Source organism: Dama dama, chromosome 7 (assembly GCF_033118175.1).
Source record: "Dama dama isolate Ldn47 chromosome 7, ASM3311817v1, whole genome shotgun sequence".
Classification (NCBI taxonomy): domain Eukaryota; kingdom Metazoa; phylum Chordata; class Mammalia; order Artiodactyla; family Cervidae; genus Dama; species Dama dama.
Window position 1 is genome coordinate 22,170,663 of NC_083687.1, and position 18,617 is coordinate 22,189,279.

General features: G+C 42.1%; 1 protein-coding gene across 2 annotated transcripts in view; it reads right to left on the bottom strand.

Moving 5' to 3' along the window:
- PLA2G7 (phospholipase A2 group VII) overlaps window positions 1–18,617 on the bottom strand; it is a 34,218-nt gene that overhangs the window by 4,347 nt on the left and 11,254 nt on the right. Inside the window, exons 2-9 of one of the 2 annotated variants that reach the window (XM_061146874.1) lie at window positions 15,266–15,408; window positions 9,387–9,508; window positions 8,792–8,936; window positions 6,983–7,076; window positions 4,418–4,486; window positions 3,569–3,695; window positions 2,401–2,514; window positions 1,154–1,245 (exon numbers count right to left, since the gene is read on the bottom strand). In XM_061146874.1, the coding sequence (XP_061002857.1) occupies window positions 1,154–1,245; window positions 2,401–2,514; window positions 3,569–3,695; window positions 4,418–4,486; window positions 6,983–7,076; window positions 8,792–8,936; window positions 9,387–9,508; window positions 15,266–15,374 (872 nt within the window). In that variant the 5' untranslated portion in view covers window positions 15,375–15,408. The remainder of the gene's footprint in view (window positions 1–1,153; window positions 1,246–2,400; window positions 2,515–3,568; window positions 3,696–4,417; window positions 4,487–6,982; window positions 7,077–8,791; window positions 8,937–9,386; window positions 9,509–15,265; window positions 15,409–18,617) is intronic. The other variant, XM_061146875.1, reaches the window with a different exon arrangement.

An 18,617-nucleotide genomic window follows, 5' to 3' on the forward strand; every position in this document is an offset into this window, starting at 1 on the left:
CTTTAGGAGGCATTTGAGAATTACAACCTTTAGAAACATTTAAAATTTTTGTCATCCTTCAAGATAAATTTTAAAATAAGTAATTCAATAGAATTGCGGGGTGTCTGAAAAGATACAGTCTATGCACTATTGCCCCTGTCGTTCTAGTCCTTCTGGACCCTGGCATGTACTCATTATCATTATACCTTTCTGAGTAACAGTTAGACCCATTCCTTTATGTGTAAAGATACTTCCCTGGGAGAGTTGAAGAAAAGCATATGGAGTATATCATTTGAAAATGTAATTCATTTTTTTTTAAAGTTAAGTTATCTAATGTTTCTTGGCCTTTTAGAGACTCTATTTTATGTGCTAAATGGATGAAAGAAGAGAATCTCCTTATATTGAAATAGCATAAGAAGAAATGTTAGCTAAAGTTTCATGAATGATCCTACCTACTTTCTACATGGTCGATTCTACGTGATCTCATCAGTTTTGGATGAAGTGGTTCAAGAAAGAAAATGTTCCTTCAAGTTAGAAGACTGAGATCCTGACTTCCACCCCAGTAGTTATGTAATTTTAGCCCATGCTCAATCTTAAAGATGGAAAAAAAAAAAATTTAAAAATGCCCTGCTCATCTAACATAGAATTGGAGTCAACTTCTGAGAGAAAAGGATGTCAAAGCTGAGATCCAAGGAATCAAAGTTTGGAAGTAGGTGGTATGTTCTCAGTATAAATTTCATGTGTGAAAACCTGGAGCTGAGATAGTGCAAATGTGAGTTGCTGTAAATAAATTAAATGTAAAACAATTTTTTAAAATGCCCTGCCTATTGCGGAATCTAGAAAATAGTATAAGATGACAACATTATTATTACCATCATTATGTCACAGATAATATGTATATGTAAAGATAAATTTCCAAATGAAAATGATAAGCCCTTGAACACATAAATATAAATGAGGAAAAATAGAGGTGGGAAGAATTTTCAATAGCAAAAGTAGATGTTTCTGTTTAGGAAAACTCATATGAAGGATTTTATGGAGGCAAAAGAATGGACTTGTGAACTCCAAAAGATCTCTTCCTCACTAAGAACTGGATATGTTCTATAGCACATGTGTTATCACTTCCCCCTCTTCCAATCACTTAGCATTCTCTCTCTCAGCCTTATTCTCTTACCTGAATCTCTGGTCTTCACTGAGAGTCTGAATAACTGTGGCTCCACCAAAAGAATGTCCAATAACTGCTATTTTATCCCTATCAATAGAGTCCTATGTGAAAGAAGCATGATATAAATGCATAAGTATCTCAAAGGCTGTTCAGAAGACAGGCAGAGATTTTGTGAATCAGAAGATTATTATTTCACAGGCATGGTTAAGTACCTTGATTCTTAGAAAAGAAATACATACACACTCACATGCACCCATACACCCATATATACACACATACACACATATATATACACACACATATGTGCATATACATACATGCCTATATATATACAAACACTTCTATACAAAAACAAATGTTTTATATATATATATATACACTTATAATATTTATAAAACATATATACTTATAAAACATATATATATAAGTTTTATCTATATATAGAGAGAAACTTCTTTGGTTTCAGGACCAAAACAAAAAACAAGCAAAAACCTCAAATAAACAAAGAAGTGAACTTCATGGCTTTCTTCATACCCACACTTGCAACATCAATGTCATTGCTGATCGCTCCCCCTCCCACACTCCACATTCATTAGTTTCTGTCCATTCTCGGAATATTTACTGAACACCTGCTCTGAGCCAGGCACTGCAGTTCATGTCCCACGAGTTCCTAGTCTACTGGGGAAGGAGTTACAGATACACAACGCAGATGAGGTAAGGCAGTGCTAAGGAGCATGTGTGATAGATGGCTATCCCAGTCCAGGTGGGTAGGGGGGCCCAGGCCAGCTTCATGGATAAGGAGATGCCTGACTTAGGTTGATGATTAAGCAGGTCTGAGTCAGGAGGACGGGGAGTCAGACTAACGGAACCACACGTCCAAAGCCATGGAGATAGGAGAATGGCTAGTTGAGTGACACAAACAACTCACAGTCTAGAGGACAGACCATCATCTTAGTTTGTTCCCTTGCTCAAAAACATGCAGGAGCTGCCCAAGAAATTACAATACTTCCACTGGTTATATTATATTGAACATATGAAATTACCATTTTTTTTTTGTAGATCAAAAGTGGCTGGTGGCAATTGTATATGTAGTTCAACCTAATGCATTTCTCACTGTTGGAATACTTTCTCAGTACTTTTTTTTTTTTTGCAGCCCTTTATCATGTTGTACCTTGTATTACAGCAGTAAAACAGACAATAATAAGAGCAATAAAGAAGTCCAGGCCAAAGGAAAATGAATTTTTTTTTAAGCTCACCTTCAGCTGTTCCACATCAAACTCTAAATCTAATACATTCGTCACTGGCCTCCCATGATCAATGTCCAGAATCAAACTGAGAGCTTGAGAACACTCCTTCGCTCGTTGCCGTACCTAATAGGATGATTAGAAGAGGGACATGACAAAGTAAAAAGTTGTAACACTTAAAGTTTGTGCAGAGGGTGAAAAAATGGAAAAAAAAAACTTGGTTGCCTGTAGAACACAACCTAGCATAATGACCCAGGCACCAGCTTTGCAGGTAGTTATGGCTTAGTCCAAATCCTGGCTCTGTTGCTTACCCACTGTGTGACCTCCGGTAACCTCTCTGAGCTTCCATTTATTGTATAATAATGTCCACCTCAGTGAAATGCGGGTGGGATTAAATGTAATAATACATGTAAAAAGCACCCACTATAAAGCTTGGCTTGTTTAGTTGCTCAGTCGTGTCCAACTCTTTTGTGACTCCCTGGACTGTAGCCCACCAGGCTCCTCCGTCCATGGGATTTCCCAGACAAGAGCACTGGAGTGGGTTGTCACTTCCTTCTCCAGGGGATCTTCCCAACCCAGGGATCGAACCCGGGTCTCCTGTATTGCAGGTGAATTCTTTACCACTGAGCCACCTGGGAAGCCATAAAGCTTGGCACAGAGGTAGAAAATAACATGCTTTATTTCACTTTATTTATTTATTTCACTTATTATTTATTTATTTCACTTTATTTCAAAGCCTCATATAAGATGTTCATTATTTCGTAACAGATAAAACATGGAAACAAAACAAAAAGAAGTAACTTGTCCAAGATAAGCCCACTACACAGCAGAGTGATGGCATCAGGATTCAAACAAAGAAAGTTGCATTCTAAGGCCTGAACTCTTAATGATATCCTCTATCACCTCAGTGAAAAGTAGACTTTAGTTCAACACAAAAGAATTCTGAATATTCAGTCATCTCCTAGGATTTTCATGTTGGTCTTTGCTCTTACTGTGATCCAGATATTTCATTAAGAGAATTTGATTACTCAGAGACTCTTCTGACATATCTTTTGGGAATGGGAAGTAAGGAGACCCAGGGACACAGTCTGCCTCATGTAAAATAATGAAATGAACAAATGTCATCATTTTGCCTATGCTTTTTGGTCAACACGCCACCTCTCCTCTTCCTGCAACATACCTGCTCATTTCGTAAAGGAAACTCCTCCTCCCCTCGCTTTAGGGTTCTGAGATAGAGCCAAGACTTGCTGCCTGTTTCTACAGCAGACTGGTCCTTGAAATAGTACGTCGAGGATGCAGACCCATCTCTATAATGCAAACAGAATCAATGCCTTACAGCACTCGTGTTCCTCACGCCCATCCTTGACTCTTTCTGATTTCCCTTCTTCCACTCTACATTTTTTTTTTAAATCAAAGAGGCTCCCAAGGGAGTCCTGAGAAAAAGACATTGCTGCCTGTAAAAAGGCACTCTGTCTTCACAATTCTGGGAGACGCTGGAGTTGAACACTCTCTCCCGAATCAGATCCCAGCACCACCACTTACTAGCTGTGTAGTTTGGGGCAAATTACCCTTCCTCAGCTTCATATTCTGCCTCCCATGAAACAGTGATAATAACATCTTAAAGGATTCTAATGAAGATTACATGAGATGGTATATGAACACGACACTCACTGAACACAAGGATGAACTCAATGATGGTATATGAACACGAACTCTAGAAATGTTAGCTGTTTTTTTTATATACATGACAATCTAATTCAGTCTCCTTTTTTTTTCTCAGTCATGGGTAACTGTAATTGACAATTCTTTTTTTTTTTTTAATTATGTAATTGACAATTCTATCAATATTTTTTCTTTCCTGCTGAGTGGCACAGAATATAGGATTTTAGTTCCGCAACCAGGGATTGAACACAGGTCCTTGACAGTGAGAATGAGTCCTAACCACTGCACCACCAAGGAATTCCCTCTAACAGTACTTTGTATAAACCTTTAAGAAAGGCAGAGCTCAGCCACATACCAAGTGACGTACCTGTGTTCTATAGCAGCAACTATAAACCCGTGGGATGCCAGATCAATGCCAATAGCAGAATAAATCATCCTTCAAAACAAAAATGAGAGAAGCTCATGTGAACTACCAGTCACAATTACAAGGGATCCACAAATAAAACCTGGGAATTGGGAGGTACTTATATCCCTGTAGGAGTGCCCTGGGGTAAAGCTGTGGTTCTCAAAGGGGGCTGATTTTAGTCCTCTGGGGATATTTGACAATGTCTGGAGGTATTTTCATTATCAGGAGTAGGGGGTATATTACTGCCATCCAGTGGGTACAGAGATACTGCTAAAACCATTCTCTGATGCACAGGACTACCTCCACAACAGGAAATGATCCAGTCCAAAGCTTCCAGGGTACCAAGGCTGAGAAACACTGGTGCAGTGATTATAAATATTGCCTTTGAGAGTTCTGGGTTTAAATCTTGCCTCTGCCTGTTTCCAGTTATATGACTTTAAAGAATTATATTACTCCATTTCTGTCCTCATCGGTGGGGACAAATAATAAAGTCTTGGCTTTAGAATAATTATAAGGTCTTTTAGTTGTTGTTTTGTTTTGTTTTGTTTTGTTTTTCAGTTTTTGGCCACACCAAGTGGCATGGGGACCTTAGTTCCCTGGCCAGGGATTGAACTCACGCCCCTATTGGAAGCACAGAGTCTTAACCACTGGACCACCAGGGAAGTCCCAGTTATTAGGTTCTGATAAGAAAATACGTAACAGGCAGGTGGTACAATGTGATGCTTAAGACAACAGGACCTACACTCTGACCACTACAGGTTATTGGATCCTGGCTCCTTCACTTACTAGCTGTCTACCTGGGATAAATCACTTCTCTCTGCCTTTGTTCTTTACCTGCAGAAGGGTGATGTTATAACATCTGGGACCTGGTGGGATTATTATAAAGATTTAGAAAGTTAACACATGTTCAGTGCTTATAACCATGTCTAAAACAGTGGAAATACCAAACACAAGTCAGCTGTTAGATAAATGACTAGACAGGGTGAGATGGTTGACGAGTCATGTGCTAATAAGCAACTACATTTATAATCCCTTCCACATCTTGGTTCTGCACAATCTTCTCCTCCTATCATGTATTCTTTTTTTTTTTTCTTGATGTGAACCATTTTTAAAGTCTTTATTGAATTCATTATAATATTGCCTCTGTTTTTTGTTTTGTTTTGTTTGGGTTGCGAGGCGTGTGGGATCCTAACTCCCTGACCAGGGATTGAACTTGCACCCCCAGGATTTGAAGGCAAAGTCTTAACCACTGGATCAAAAGGGAACTCCTGCCTATTATGTATTCCATAGTAAATGGCCATAAAGAACACAAAGGAGGTAGGTGAGTATCATGTTTTTTCTACTGATGATGCAAGACCAACTCATGAAGGGAAAATCATCTAGTACAGGGGATCAGCAAAACCTTTTCTGTAAAAAGCCAGAGAGTAATTGCTTCCAGCACTGTGGGCCTTACGTTATTTGTCTCAGACTCAGTTCTGCTGCTGTAGCACAAAACTAGAAGAGACAATGGGGGAAGTAAATGAGTGTGGCTGGTGTTTCAATAAAACCTTATACATAGATGCAGGCAGCAGGCTGAATGTGGTCCTCAGAGTCTAAGATGCCAATCACTGGTCTCATAGGAATCAAATAACTAGTTGGGCAACAATTAAACAAGTGAAAATTTCTCATTGCAGATGATACCTGATTTTTTTTTTTTTTTTTACCAGCTAAAAGCTACTTTTTCTTTTCTAAAATTCTTATAAACCTGAGTCAGAAGACAGGAAGGGAGTTGAGAAAATGTCGAAAAAAAGTAGATAGGGTGGTGGCCATGAAAACATGCTACCTGTCATGATCCAGAGACCATAGTTGACTAAAGAGCCCACCCAGCTCCTGCCCTAGTGGGTCCAAGTAAAAGCAAGGCTTCCTGTAGGTTGGTTCCCGTGACAGAACATGGCATGTGTTTACCATAGGTCCTTTCCTATGAGATGCAGAACTCTGATGAGCAAATCTTGGTCAAGCACTCCCTCCAACAGCCTGGCCCAGTTTTTCTTAGAACTGTACCACATTCATACCCTTCATACCCAGTCCTCCTGTTTCCCATCTCCTTCTCAGCTGTCCAGCCTGCATCACAGGCTGAAATCTCTCCCCATCTTCTCTGCTCCTTCCCTCCTGTCCTTCATGGGCATTTCCCAATACATGCATTTCATAGCTAATCTAATCATGGTGTCTATTTCTTGGAGAACCTGAACTAATACAGTGAATGATTTTGAGAGTGTAAATACTGTTATATAGAAAGACAACCACCCAAATTGCAACCGCCTTCTCCTCTGTTTGGAGGCTGGTCTCCATGGGCTGGAGGCAGGAAAAGACAGGGCTAAGGATTGATTAGTAGATCACAGCTAATTCTGAAGGAACTCCAAGTCCTCCCAGGACAAGGGCCAGCCTGACACTACAAAATCTGCTGCCCCCCCCTTTTTTTTTTGAGGGGGGATGCATTCAGTGATTGATCCCTAGAGGCTAAAATTGTTCAGCCTCTTGACACTTTACCTGAATGCTCCAAGACCATGAGAAAAAATAATTAGTGGGTATTTTTCCCCAGTCCTCAGAGGTGCATTCCAGGCTGCAGGAATTGTTATTGAACCTAGAGAGCAGTGGGAGATGATAATTAGTGTCTTTTTCTGACTTGAATATCGCTGGTTAATTTAACTTACATCTCCTGAGTATAAAAACCTGACCCATGGAATTTATTCTTTTATGCATCAATAGTAAATTCATGTAAAAAAAAAAAAAAGCCTCCTACTAGATATCATCAAGCATGGGCATGAACCACTTGTTTTTTTCTTAAGACCATAGGATCATGAATTATCAGTTCTCACTGTCAGCTCTGAACTTGAGGTGAGACATTTCCTACTGAGAGGTGTATTCAGGAAGGCTGCTCCTTATCATCAATCCCAGATCTTGGCAAAACTTCAAAGGGAATGTTCTGAAACCAAACAACCAGTAAACCTCAGGAGTATTATACTGAGATTCAGAATCTTCAGATGGGAAACTCCTCCCACTCTAATTTGATCAAGGTCAAGAGAAAGATGGAGAGACTTTAGACTTCACCCTCAGATGTGGCTTTGGATGAAGTTCTGCCACTGAGGAGCTGCTGACCTTGTGCAGGTCAAGAGAACTCTCTGAGCCTCGAGTCTTCTTCGGTAAAATGAAGGAAAATATAGCTCCATCATGGGGGTTTGGTGAGAATCATATTTAAGTGGGAATATACGTCGATAGCATCACTGACTCAACTGACATGAACTTGGGCAAACTCCGGGAAACAGTGAGGGACAGGGAAGCCTGGTGTGCTGCAGTCCATGGGGTCGCAAAAAGTCAGACACGACTTAGCGACTGAACAACAATATGTAAGGCACACCTATCCAGTCACATAGTAAAGGGCTCAAAATGGAGGATATGGTCTTTTCCTTCACTTCTCACTTATTACGGTCATCATTATCATCAATTATTTGTGTTCCACTTTCTCATCAGCACAATGGAGATGTGCCCATGGAAATCGAATGTAATGATTGCTATAGCAGTGACCTATAAACTATTCAGCATCATAAAGACACGTGATTATGTTCATCATTTCTCATATAAAGTGAGCTATTAAGAAAACTCCAAGGAGATGTTTAAAATGAATGCCAAAAAGTGTAGGTAGTTTTGAGGGGGAAATGTGAAGATGTAGTTAACACCAGGTCAAGAGTAGTATCTGGTGAGACAGATAGAGAAGGACAAAAGCCAATATTAATGAAATGTAGACATACTAAGTGATGGGTGCACATTGGATTGTCTTAGTGAGAGAGGCTGGCCCCTTGGGGGTGGTTATGGGAATGACAGTGGAGTTTCCTCATTTATGGTAAATAAGAAATTAGCTTTCACTCCTTGGTTTAGGATATGGAGAGGTATGGTGGCTTCTGCCTTCTTTCTCTCTTTGCCCAACTGTAAATACACTTCAGCACATAGTATAGAAGGCAGAGGGCACACCAGCCCAGCTGCTGTTCTCCTCACATTATTGCCCCCACAGAGAATGGAAGAAGGAAAAATCTGACCACCCACAGAAAGATGTTAGAGCCTGTCTGTAAGTCTGATACCTTCTCTCCCTCCACCCACCCTGTCCTATTCAGAACAGACAAAACAAGAACCCTTGATTCTCTGATAGTCACCTGGTCTTTTAAGAAATACTTTGTCATCTTAGGAGATGTTTGGACTGGAGACAATCTACTTTGGCCTTTAACTGCCTGAAACTCTTGCTGTTTTCAAGCTTTCCTTATAGTCTAGAGCTTACAAAGCAGGATCAATCTTACCAAATCTTACCAAAGAGTAAGTTCATAATTTTGCCCACAAGCCAGTGTGTTCCAAGAAATTTACTAAGACCCAAAAAATATTCTTTGTTTGGGATCCAAAGGGTGTCAGAGTGACCATCATCTTGAGATGGATAATACAAACGCAAGAAGGTGCCCTGTAGAGGAAGGAAATGAATGTGCATTTAGTTAAGTTGCTTCTCAAACCTATTCCAACAGCTGTTTTGCATATTTAATTAGTAGGGACCCAAATACCTCTGTTGTGTGTGAAGAGGTCCAGAGAGCTTTTTTTGATAAGATGCCATGGTGACTAAATATAATCAAAAGGAACAGAAATAGAACAGTATGCTTTTTGAATGAAAAGAAAGTATAAGCAGCCTGGTTTCAGACATTAGAGAAGGGAGGAAAACTGAGTTTATAAATAAGTTAATCTGCAGACAGCAGTGACCTGAGGAATGGCTTCACCAGCCAAAGGCTTGCCATGAAATCATACCAATGACAAAATGAGTCATTCTCAGCTGAAAGCAGGGTCAGTTTTCAAAACCTTCTCATGGACCATAGCCACAGTCAATATTAGAATATAAGGATAAATGGTATTAAAACATTACCTTATTAGTGTAATTAAACATCAAGTCTGTACAACCGACGGAATAAGATCCATTTCCTCTTGGGATTTTAGTTTGACCAATGCTTACAGCAGCCATCAGAGCTTGCATCTTACTGACCCATGCTGGAAAACAGGTCAATATTATTTCACTTGTCATCCATGACTCCCCAGACTTGATTATTATGCCAAGAAACTTGGAGGGAATCAAGTGACCACCCATAGTTTCTGGCCTTCATTTTTTCACTAACTAGTAAAATACACAAATAGTTATTGAAGACCCTCTGTATGTGAAGAACTGTGTGGGGAAAAAGATGGCAGTCAACATCCCCTTTCTCCTAAGATGCTTGAGATCATCATCACCTCCTAATCCTTGTAGCTTTGCCCTTACCTGCTACACCTGTCCAGAGCATATTAAAGACCACTTCCTAAATCTATTTTTCCTAAACATGAACTTTACCTGATATTTCAGATTTGAGCTCTTCCCACTGGATACCTACATCTGACAACCTTCCTACAGGAACAGCAAAGCCCATGATCCAGAGTGAAATTACATGACTGTCTCCCAACTCCCCCACTTCACCCTCCAACCACACAGCCTGCAGCTCCAGAATTCCATAGCTTGGGGATCCCAAATCAGAAACCTAGGAATCATGCTACTCTCTTATTTCTCCCCTGCCATCTATATCCAACCAAGTTCCAATTTCTAACATTTGTTTTTAGCTTAGCATTCTCTCTCCAGTATGTCTCTACTCTGCTAGCTCAACTGTCTCACTTACACCTTCAGTGTTTTTGACCAGTCACCATCTCTCCTGAACATTCTGTTCACCTTGGATCCTGACCCCTTCAACTGTATCCTTTACACAGTTTCTGGAAGGATTGAAAGTATGAATCTCACCAGGCTAGTCTTCAAATCCTTCAATGCCTTCCTATCACCAGTTGTTTTTCCTTGAAGAGAGCATGTATTGGAATCTTTCTGGAAGGCAGTTTGTAGGTTGTATTCAAATCTACAATGCCTTCCAGTGTGGGGCGGCTTCTTTTCTCTACTGGGGAGTTGAAACTCGGAGAGATTCATAGGCATACAAGTTAAATCCCAAGTTCCCGGGCACTGTGAGAAAGACCCTTGGATGTGCTGCAGCACTCCTGAGCAACACAGTGGGCTGTTCCTTGCATCTGCACCTTAGTAAATGCTGTTCCCTGCATTTGAAATCCCCATGGCAAACTCCTATTCAACCTTTAACATCTTGATTGGATGTCAGGTCTTCTCTGAAACTTTCTCTGATTCCCCAGACTTAGTCATTTCACCCTCACTATTAAATAAATTCCCTGTATATATTTTTATCTTCCTATCACATTAGACTAAAATTATGTTTTACTACTCTGTCTCCTAAGAGTAGCTCATAAGAGCTGCATCCACATCTTTGTATCCTCAGATCTTTAACACAGTATCTGGCACATGATTGGAGCTCAATAAATATTTGTGAAAATGACCAGAACTAAACTTTACACTGTCAATGGGTCTCTTCTGTCTCTGTTAAATGCTTTATGGCATATATTCTTTTATCCCCTCATTCTTGAAATATTTTCTCTCTCTGGTGCCAAAACCCTTCAACCCACCTGAAGTCTCACCTGTTCTCCTTCCTAACCCACAATCAAGTCCACATTTAATTTCAGTATGTATCAAGGCATCTGGACTCACTTTTCTAGATTCAGCTAGCCTGCTCCGTTCCTTCTTCTGGACTGTGAGAGGTGATTACTTTGCTGGACAGTCTTTCATGCTTTCTATCACACTCTGCCACGGCCATGTAGACACATAACTATGTTATGCATGGCATCTGACTTCATAGGGCATCTCTCAGAAAGGTGTTGAGTCATGAGAAGAAGGTCATTTACATCCTCCACACTGGTGTGTGAAGCACCTGCCAGTGATGAGCCTTTCAATTCACAAGGCCTTGCTACTTCAAGTTGGTCCATGGACCAGCATCAACTGGCATCAAATGGGAGCTTGAGAATGAGGCTCTTAGGCCTCACCTCAATTCGACTGAATCTGAAAAGTTGTGTCTTTTGTCAGAAGCACTGGGCTAAGATACCAGACCACCTGGCCTGACACACAGTCAGCAATTCATGTTCGAATTGTAGGAGATAGCTCCAAGGAAGGCAATGGTTGTGATGAATGGACCCCGCTGCTGGAGCCAAGTGATGCTATCTTGGCTTCCAGTTGTACATCTTATAAGCTATGCCGCTCTGCCCTAGACACTTTACTTCCTTCTCTGATCCTCATTTGTAAAGTGGGGATATAATCAGTTGGTCAGCCCTCAGGACAGCTGTACGGATCAAGTGATCACATAAATCAAGGTAGCTTGACTTGACCAGTTCAGTTCAGTCACTCAGTCATGTCCAACTCTTTGCGACTCCATGGACTGCAGCGCACCTTGTCCATCACCAACTCCCAGAACTCACTCAAACTCATGTCCTGATTTGACTTACAGGTGTGTTATGACCACCACCTGTAACAGGCAGACAACTGAGGTTATTTGCCCCTTCCCTACAGTTAGCTAACTCTGGTTACCCAAATTCAAGCCCAAAGAGGAGTTTTAGCAGATCTACACTAGATCATGGGCTTCCCAGGTGGTGCTAGTAGTAAAGAACCTGCTTGCCAATGCAGAAGACATAAGAGACGTGGGTTCAATCCCTGGGTCAGGAAGATCCCCTGAAGGAGGGCAGGCAACCCACTCCAGTATTCTTGCCTGGAGAACCCCATGGACAAAGGAGCCTGGCGGGCTACAGTCCACGGGGTCACGAAGAGTTAGACACTAAGACTGAAGCGACTTAGCATGCACGCACACTAGATCATACCATTTTTCTCTGTATAGATACGAAATCCAAGGCATTTCCTCTGAAACAATTTTTTAAAAAGCTTTGCCTATAAGGCTAACATTTTAGGGTCTATTTAGAATTACAAAAGGCTTTTCCTCTCCCATTTAAGACTGTTGGCTGAGTGGTCCTTCATGATGTAATAGCAAGACTTCAAGTCCGGAGGACAGAAGGGCAGGCCTTCTGTGACGAGCAGCCTGGGTTCTCCTGCAGCCCCCACCCACAGGAACCATGGTGTGGCCACAGGGACTCCAACCACAGTTTGGTGAGGAGCCCCGGAGAACCCACAGCTGCCTGGGAACTACCTCTAGAATTGAGTGTTCAGTTCTAGAACCATGGGTTCCATGTTGTACAAGGTTCCTCTTATGAGATGTCAGTTCCACCCAGGCTCTGGGAACATTTCCTCTCACCTCAGAGTAACCTGGTCCTCTAAAACCAGCTCTACCAAAAAGCCTCATCCAGCATTCAGGAGCCCAGGTCAAGGTAAAACTGCTAGGCTGCCAGTTCCAGGATGCCTGACCCCTGAGATGGTCTCAGAAAACTTTGAGCTGACTCAGGTTTGAGTATAGGTCTCCAGGGCCCTGTGGCTGGTGAGTGCCAGGATGGTTGCAGAAAAGGTTCACCAAACAACAAGGTCCTACAGTATAGCACAGAGAACTAGTCAATGTCCTGTGATAAACCACAATGGAAAAGAATAAGAACAAATGTGTGTGTGTGTGTGTGTGTGTGTGTGTGTGTGTGTGTGTGTGTGTAACTGATTCACTTTGCTGTAGAGGAGCAATTAAATACAACATGTAAACTAACTATACTTCAGCAAAGTTTTAAAAAAAGAAAAGGTTCATCAGCCCACAGCTAATGGATAGGATTCTGGATTTCCCATTCTCTAGCGATCGATCAGCACACATCATGAAAAAAAAGAGACAAGGAGGAGACTTGCCAGGTTGAATGGCCACTCTCTAGATGATATAGTTTTATAGTTCAGAACTTATAGACGCCACTTCCTATTTTTCTTCAACTTCATTTTAATAGGAGCATTAGAATCTATGGCATGCTATTAATCTTAGTATACATTTTTGGTGATGTTCATTTATCAAATAGTCCCGATGTCTATTTCTGGGGTTGGAGATGGATTGTACAAATGTGAGGAAAATGACCCTCTCTTTATGATTTTATGTCCTCCATTAACAAATGGGACATCTCTAGCCATGCTGATAAACCTTTTAGCTATATGACCATATTTTCTATGAATTCATTTAATACAAATGATACAAATAATCATATATTACTTTCATCTTTTATTGAATAAACTATTTCTAATAATTTTAAACATATTCATGCATTGTTTTTTGAGTATTTAGGATGAATGGGCTGGGAGGACAGATGAATCAAGCAGTGTCCTCAAGTTTCTGCTGGCTCAATAACGGCTTTCCAGTTATTTCCAAACTTGGGGGAATAGGGTACATGTTTTGAAATTCCCACCCTGTACCAATATAAAGCACATGATGTAAAAGAATCTGCTCATCATGTAAGGTGCCACCTGTTTTCAACCTACAGATAAGGTACCGAGAGAATTAATATAATCAGGCTGCAGGCCCCTTGAACTCGATTATGAGTCCTCTGTGTTAGTCACCAATGAGATATGACTCATGCCTCACCTTTCTGATAAGTATTGTTGCATGAATGGACCTGTGAGATAAGAGGTCATTTCTATGCAAATATAGACAGAAGATCTAGTCTCTCTCCTGCTGTTGTGTTCATTTCCCCATCTATGACGTAGGGCCAGATTGGTAAGGCATGGGGTTATCAAAGATCTTTGGTAAATGTCACAGTCAGGAGTCACCCATCAACCCTGCACAACTAGATCCAGAGAAGTCATGTCTCCCTAGGTGCACAGGTCAGTGGATACAGACAGTGTGGCACCTTTCAGAGGCCACCAACACTGCTCACCTGAGCAGATGAGAGAATTCCTGAGCCCAACTGTCTGAAATTAGCAAGCGTTCTCAAGACTCCAGAAGGAATCACTTTGCAATCAAGGTCCTTTTGGGGGTCATAGATGTCCCTGTCTAGAGATGGCTGACCTACTCTGGCCCCCACTCCTGGGCTTGACCAACCCTCCGCCTCCTTTCTTTTGTCGCTGTTGTTGAGTCGCTCAGTCGTGTCTGACTCTTTGCGACCCCACGGACTGCAGCACGCCAGGCTTCCCTGTCCTTCACTATCTCCCAGAGTTTGCTCAAACTCATGTCCATTGAGTTGGTGATGCCATCCAACCATCTCATCCTCTGTCACCTCCTCTCCTTCCCTCCCCACAAAAGATAAGAAAGAGTAGGTAGGATAGAGTCACATTCTTATCTGGGACTCCAGGTGCCTGCTGGTCCCTGCTTTTCCCCGACATTAGACAGGAAAGGTTGTCTGACTCTGGATCCAAATTCTAAATCACCATTTTCTAACACCTCCCCACCATGAACCAGGACTACACCTGTTGATCGAGACACCTGCCTCTTCTTCACCATCGTGGGGGCAGGTTTGGGGTTTCCTCGGAGGGCACTCCAGGGGAGATGTGTTACTGTACCCAGAGGGCATGGGTCAGGGCAGTGATGCACTAAAAAAGGCAGTGTGGACCTTCTCCTCCGTGATTGCAAGCTGAGCTTCCAGCTTGTCTGAAAAGGCCTCATCTGAGCAGTCCTACAGTCCTTTTCTTTTGGTCATGCCACATGTGGGATCTTACTTCCCCGACCAGGGATCGAACCCATATCCCCTGCACTGGAAGTGCAGAGTCTTAACCACTGGACCACCGTGGAGGTCCCTGTCTTGCAGTTCTGATGTTGAAGAAGAAGGCACTTCTTTCTCCAGGTTCAGCAGGAAGAAGAGTGAGGCCCCTCCACTCCCTCAGGAGAGTTAAGGATCTCCACCAGCACCTTCTTAGACGATCCCACACATAACGTCCCTGGGGCCACTTCGAGTCTGGCAACAGGTGGATAGTTCAAGCCCTTGAACAAATATACCTCTTACCTTCTGATTTAATATGGGCAACTGGATTCAGGTCTTGCCAGTCAAAAGGATAAACCAGCGCAAGGCAGGTGCAGAGGCAGAAAAGCGCATGCAATTTGGACGGTAACATCTCCGAAGCTGAGCTGCCGTTTCAGCTTAACCTTCTTTAAGGCAAAGAATGACATGGAAAAACAGACATGCAATAAATAGGACTTAAATAGGCTGACCGGTCAGTGAGATTAAGGGACTAGGAACATGATTCCATGGGTTATGAAGGGAGAAGACGCTTGGAAAAAAATGGCACATGCATTTTCTATGATGGGTTTTGGGGAGGCACTAGGGTGTTAGGGTTCTTGGTAATGCTGGATTGCAGAGCCCAGAAATAACATTTTTTAGGCTGGAATATTAGGTTGTTGGCCACTAGTTTCCTAATTTGTAGCGGTCTAGTTGGGTTATAAAGAAGAGCATCCAACTGTAATAATTATAACAATCACATATCATAATCATACACATGGGCTTGTCAAGCACATAGTAAATCCTCAATGTTTTGGCTAATGTTTCCCTATATTTGTAAAAACATCATATTGCAGCAGCTGGGTTTTTTTATGGTGCTGGTGATGTTATATTTGGGTAGAATCTCTATAATTCTGCTCCACTGAGAGTTTCAAGGAGCAGATTGTATTTGCTGTTCCAAGTGTCTAACAGGGGACCTAGCAGGCAGTCAGGGTGGAACAAATGTCAGTAGAACTGGTAAATAAAGCCTGACTCATGGTAAAAATAAACTATATTACAGTGAGACTCTTTGCTAACATCTTATCAGCAAAAAAACTATCTTGGATCTATGCCTCATCAGTCCCCTTGCACATTTCCCCCATCAGCTTTTCGGGGTGATGGAAATGGTCCAAGTCACCACCATCTATCTTCTTGAATTCTGCAGTAACCTCTAACTGGTTTCCCCCAAAGCCTTCAATTCCCAATATAGCTGCTGGAGTGACAATGCCATTCCTCTTGCTCAAAGCCCCGAGAAGACTTCATATCACATAGAGCAGAAACCACAGGCCTTAAAGTAACTAAAAAGGCTCTAAAGCGTGTACCCAACAGACTCCTGATCTGAGCACCCCCCCAGCCCCTCCTACACACTCACCCACACACCCGCTGCAACCACACACCACCTTTGCCATCCAGCAAACATTCCAGGCATCCAGGCATCCACTCCGCCTTGGAATCTGAACCTGTGTCCCACTTCCAGGAAGGCTCTTTGCTCTGATACCCAAATAACCGGCTCCCTCACTCCTAGGTTTTGGCTTCCATGTTACCTTCTCAATGAGATCTTCCCAGTAGACTACACAAAGCCGTTACCAACCATCACCAAAGTTTCCCAGGGCCAGGAAAGGAGGTGATCTCTGACCTGGTTCCTCCGGGGCGCAGAAGGAGAAGACAGTTCCCAGCTCAGCGAGCAGAGCTCACCCATCTGGGCACAGTCAGGAGGCGGAGCCACGGGCAGCACAGAAGGCCGTACCCTCTTGGCCCAGCACATTCAGGCCATGCCTCCATCGGGGTACTATCTGCCCTCTACTGTGATGCTCTGTTGTAAAATGTGCAGAATTGCTTACCCCAGTAACCCGTGAGCTCCTCCAAAGCAAGGAACGGTCCCATTTGTCTTTCTATTATTGATTCTTAAGGAAGGGCCCAGGCTATATATAGCAAACACTCCTAAATGCTTCCTGAAGGAGAATGAAGGATACTGTCTTTTTTTGGTTTGGGCCATTAGAAAACTGAGAAACCCATTCACAGACGCTTCAGCACTAGGTTTCCAATACTGTACACAAAGTGAGCGGGGCCTGGCCTCTTAGGCTTTAGTGCCTACATCCCAATTGCCTGGGTCTGAATCAAGTATGGTTTGGGATGTAACTTCTGTGTTATTTGCTCTGAGGTTTCATCCCACCCCCCATCCTTAGGTATTATTATTACCCATCTCCTCCCTTAAACACAGAAGTTACATCCCAAACCATACAGTTAGAACCATCTCTGTTCTAAGAATGCTACCTCTTCTTAGAATTTAAAATAAAAATGGGACAACTATTCTCTTCTGAAACATTTTCCCCCCTAACTTCAGGGAAGTAGAAGTCAGCCCTCTCTCAGGAGGTTTAATAGTGAAACAGGCAATTCTGGATGAGAAGTCCTTCTGAAACTGAATCACTGATGCTGTGCCCAAGGCCAACTAAGTAATAAAAAAAGATTTTGATATTTATTTTGCATCAGTTTTACATTTTATAAAAAGCTGACTCAGAGCTACTTGGACCAGTAAGGGGACTTGATGAGGCTTAGATTCTCGAAGAGTGAACAAACACTCCTGATTAAAGTGTCCTAGGTGTCTGAGAGGAGACTTGGGGTTGGTTTTCTTGCATCTCCCCTTGGTGATTTTGGTTTTTGATTGGCTTTAATATTAGGCTTAAACTCTTAAAGACAAAGAAATGTTTTGATTGCAACTCAGGCCTTCTGAATCCAAATCTTGATTATTGGTTTGGTTAAGAAATAAGAAGAAGGTGATATGAGGCCTAACTAATTATCTTTTACTTAGCATCTACTGTAGGCCAGCGGTAGATAGCTGGGTAATTTATGTAATGTCTAGTCCTCACAATAAGGAGTAGAGTTGCTGCTAAGTCGCTTCAGCCATATCCGACGCTGTGTGACCCCATAGACGGCAGCCCACCAGGCTCCCCCACCCCTGGGATTTTCCAGCAAGAACACTGGAGTGGGTTGCCATTTCCTTCTCCAATGCACGAAAGTGAAAAGTGAAAGGGAAGTCGCTCAGTCATGTCTGACTCCTAGCAACCCCATGGACTGAAGCCTACCAGGCTCCTCCGTTCATGGGATTTTCCAGGCAAAAGAGTACTGGAGTGGGGTGCTATTGCCTTCTCCCAGGAGTAGAGTTAGGTGGGTATTATTACCTCCGTTTTACAGATAAAACACAGAGGCTTGCATTTGCAGCAACATGGATGGACCTAGATGATCTCTAGATGATCATACTAAGCAAAGTAAATTATAAAGAGAAAGATAAACATCATACGCTATCACTTAAATGTGGAATCCAAAATATGACACAAATGAACTCATCTATGAAACAGAAACAGGCTCACAAACATACAGAATAGACATGTGGTTGCCAAGCAGGGTGGGAGAGGGAAGGATTAGGAGTCTGGGATTAGCAGATGCAAACTTCTATAGACAGGATGGATAAACAACAAGGTCCTAGGGAACTACAGCCCTATAGTCCCTAGCCCAGGGAACTATATTCAGTAGCCTGTGATAAACCATAAGGGAAAAGAATATGAAAAAGATTATATAATTGAGTCACTTTGCTGTATAACAG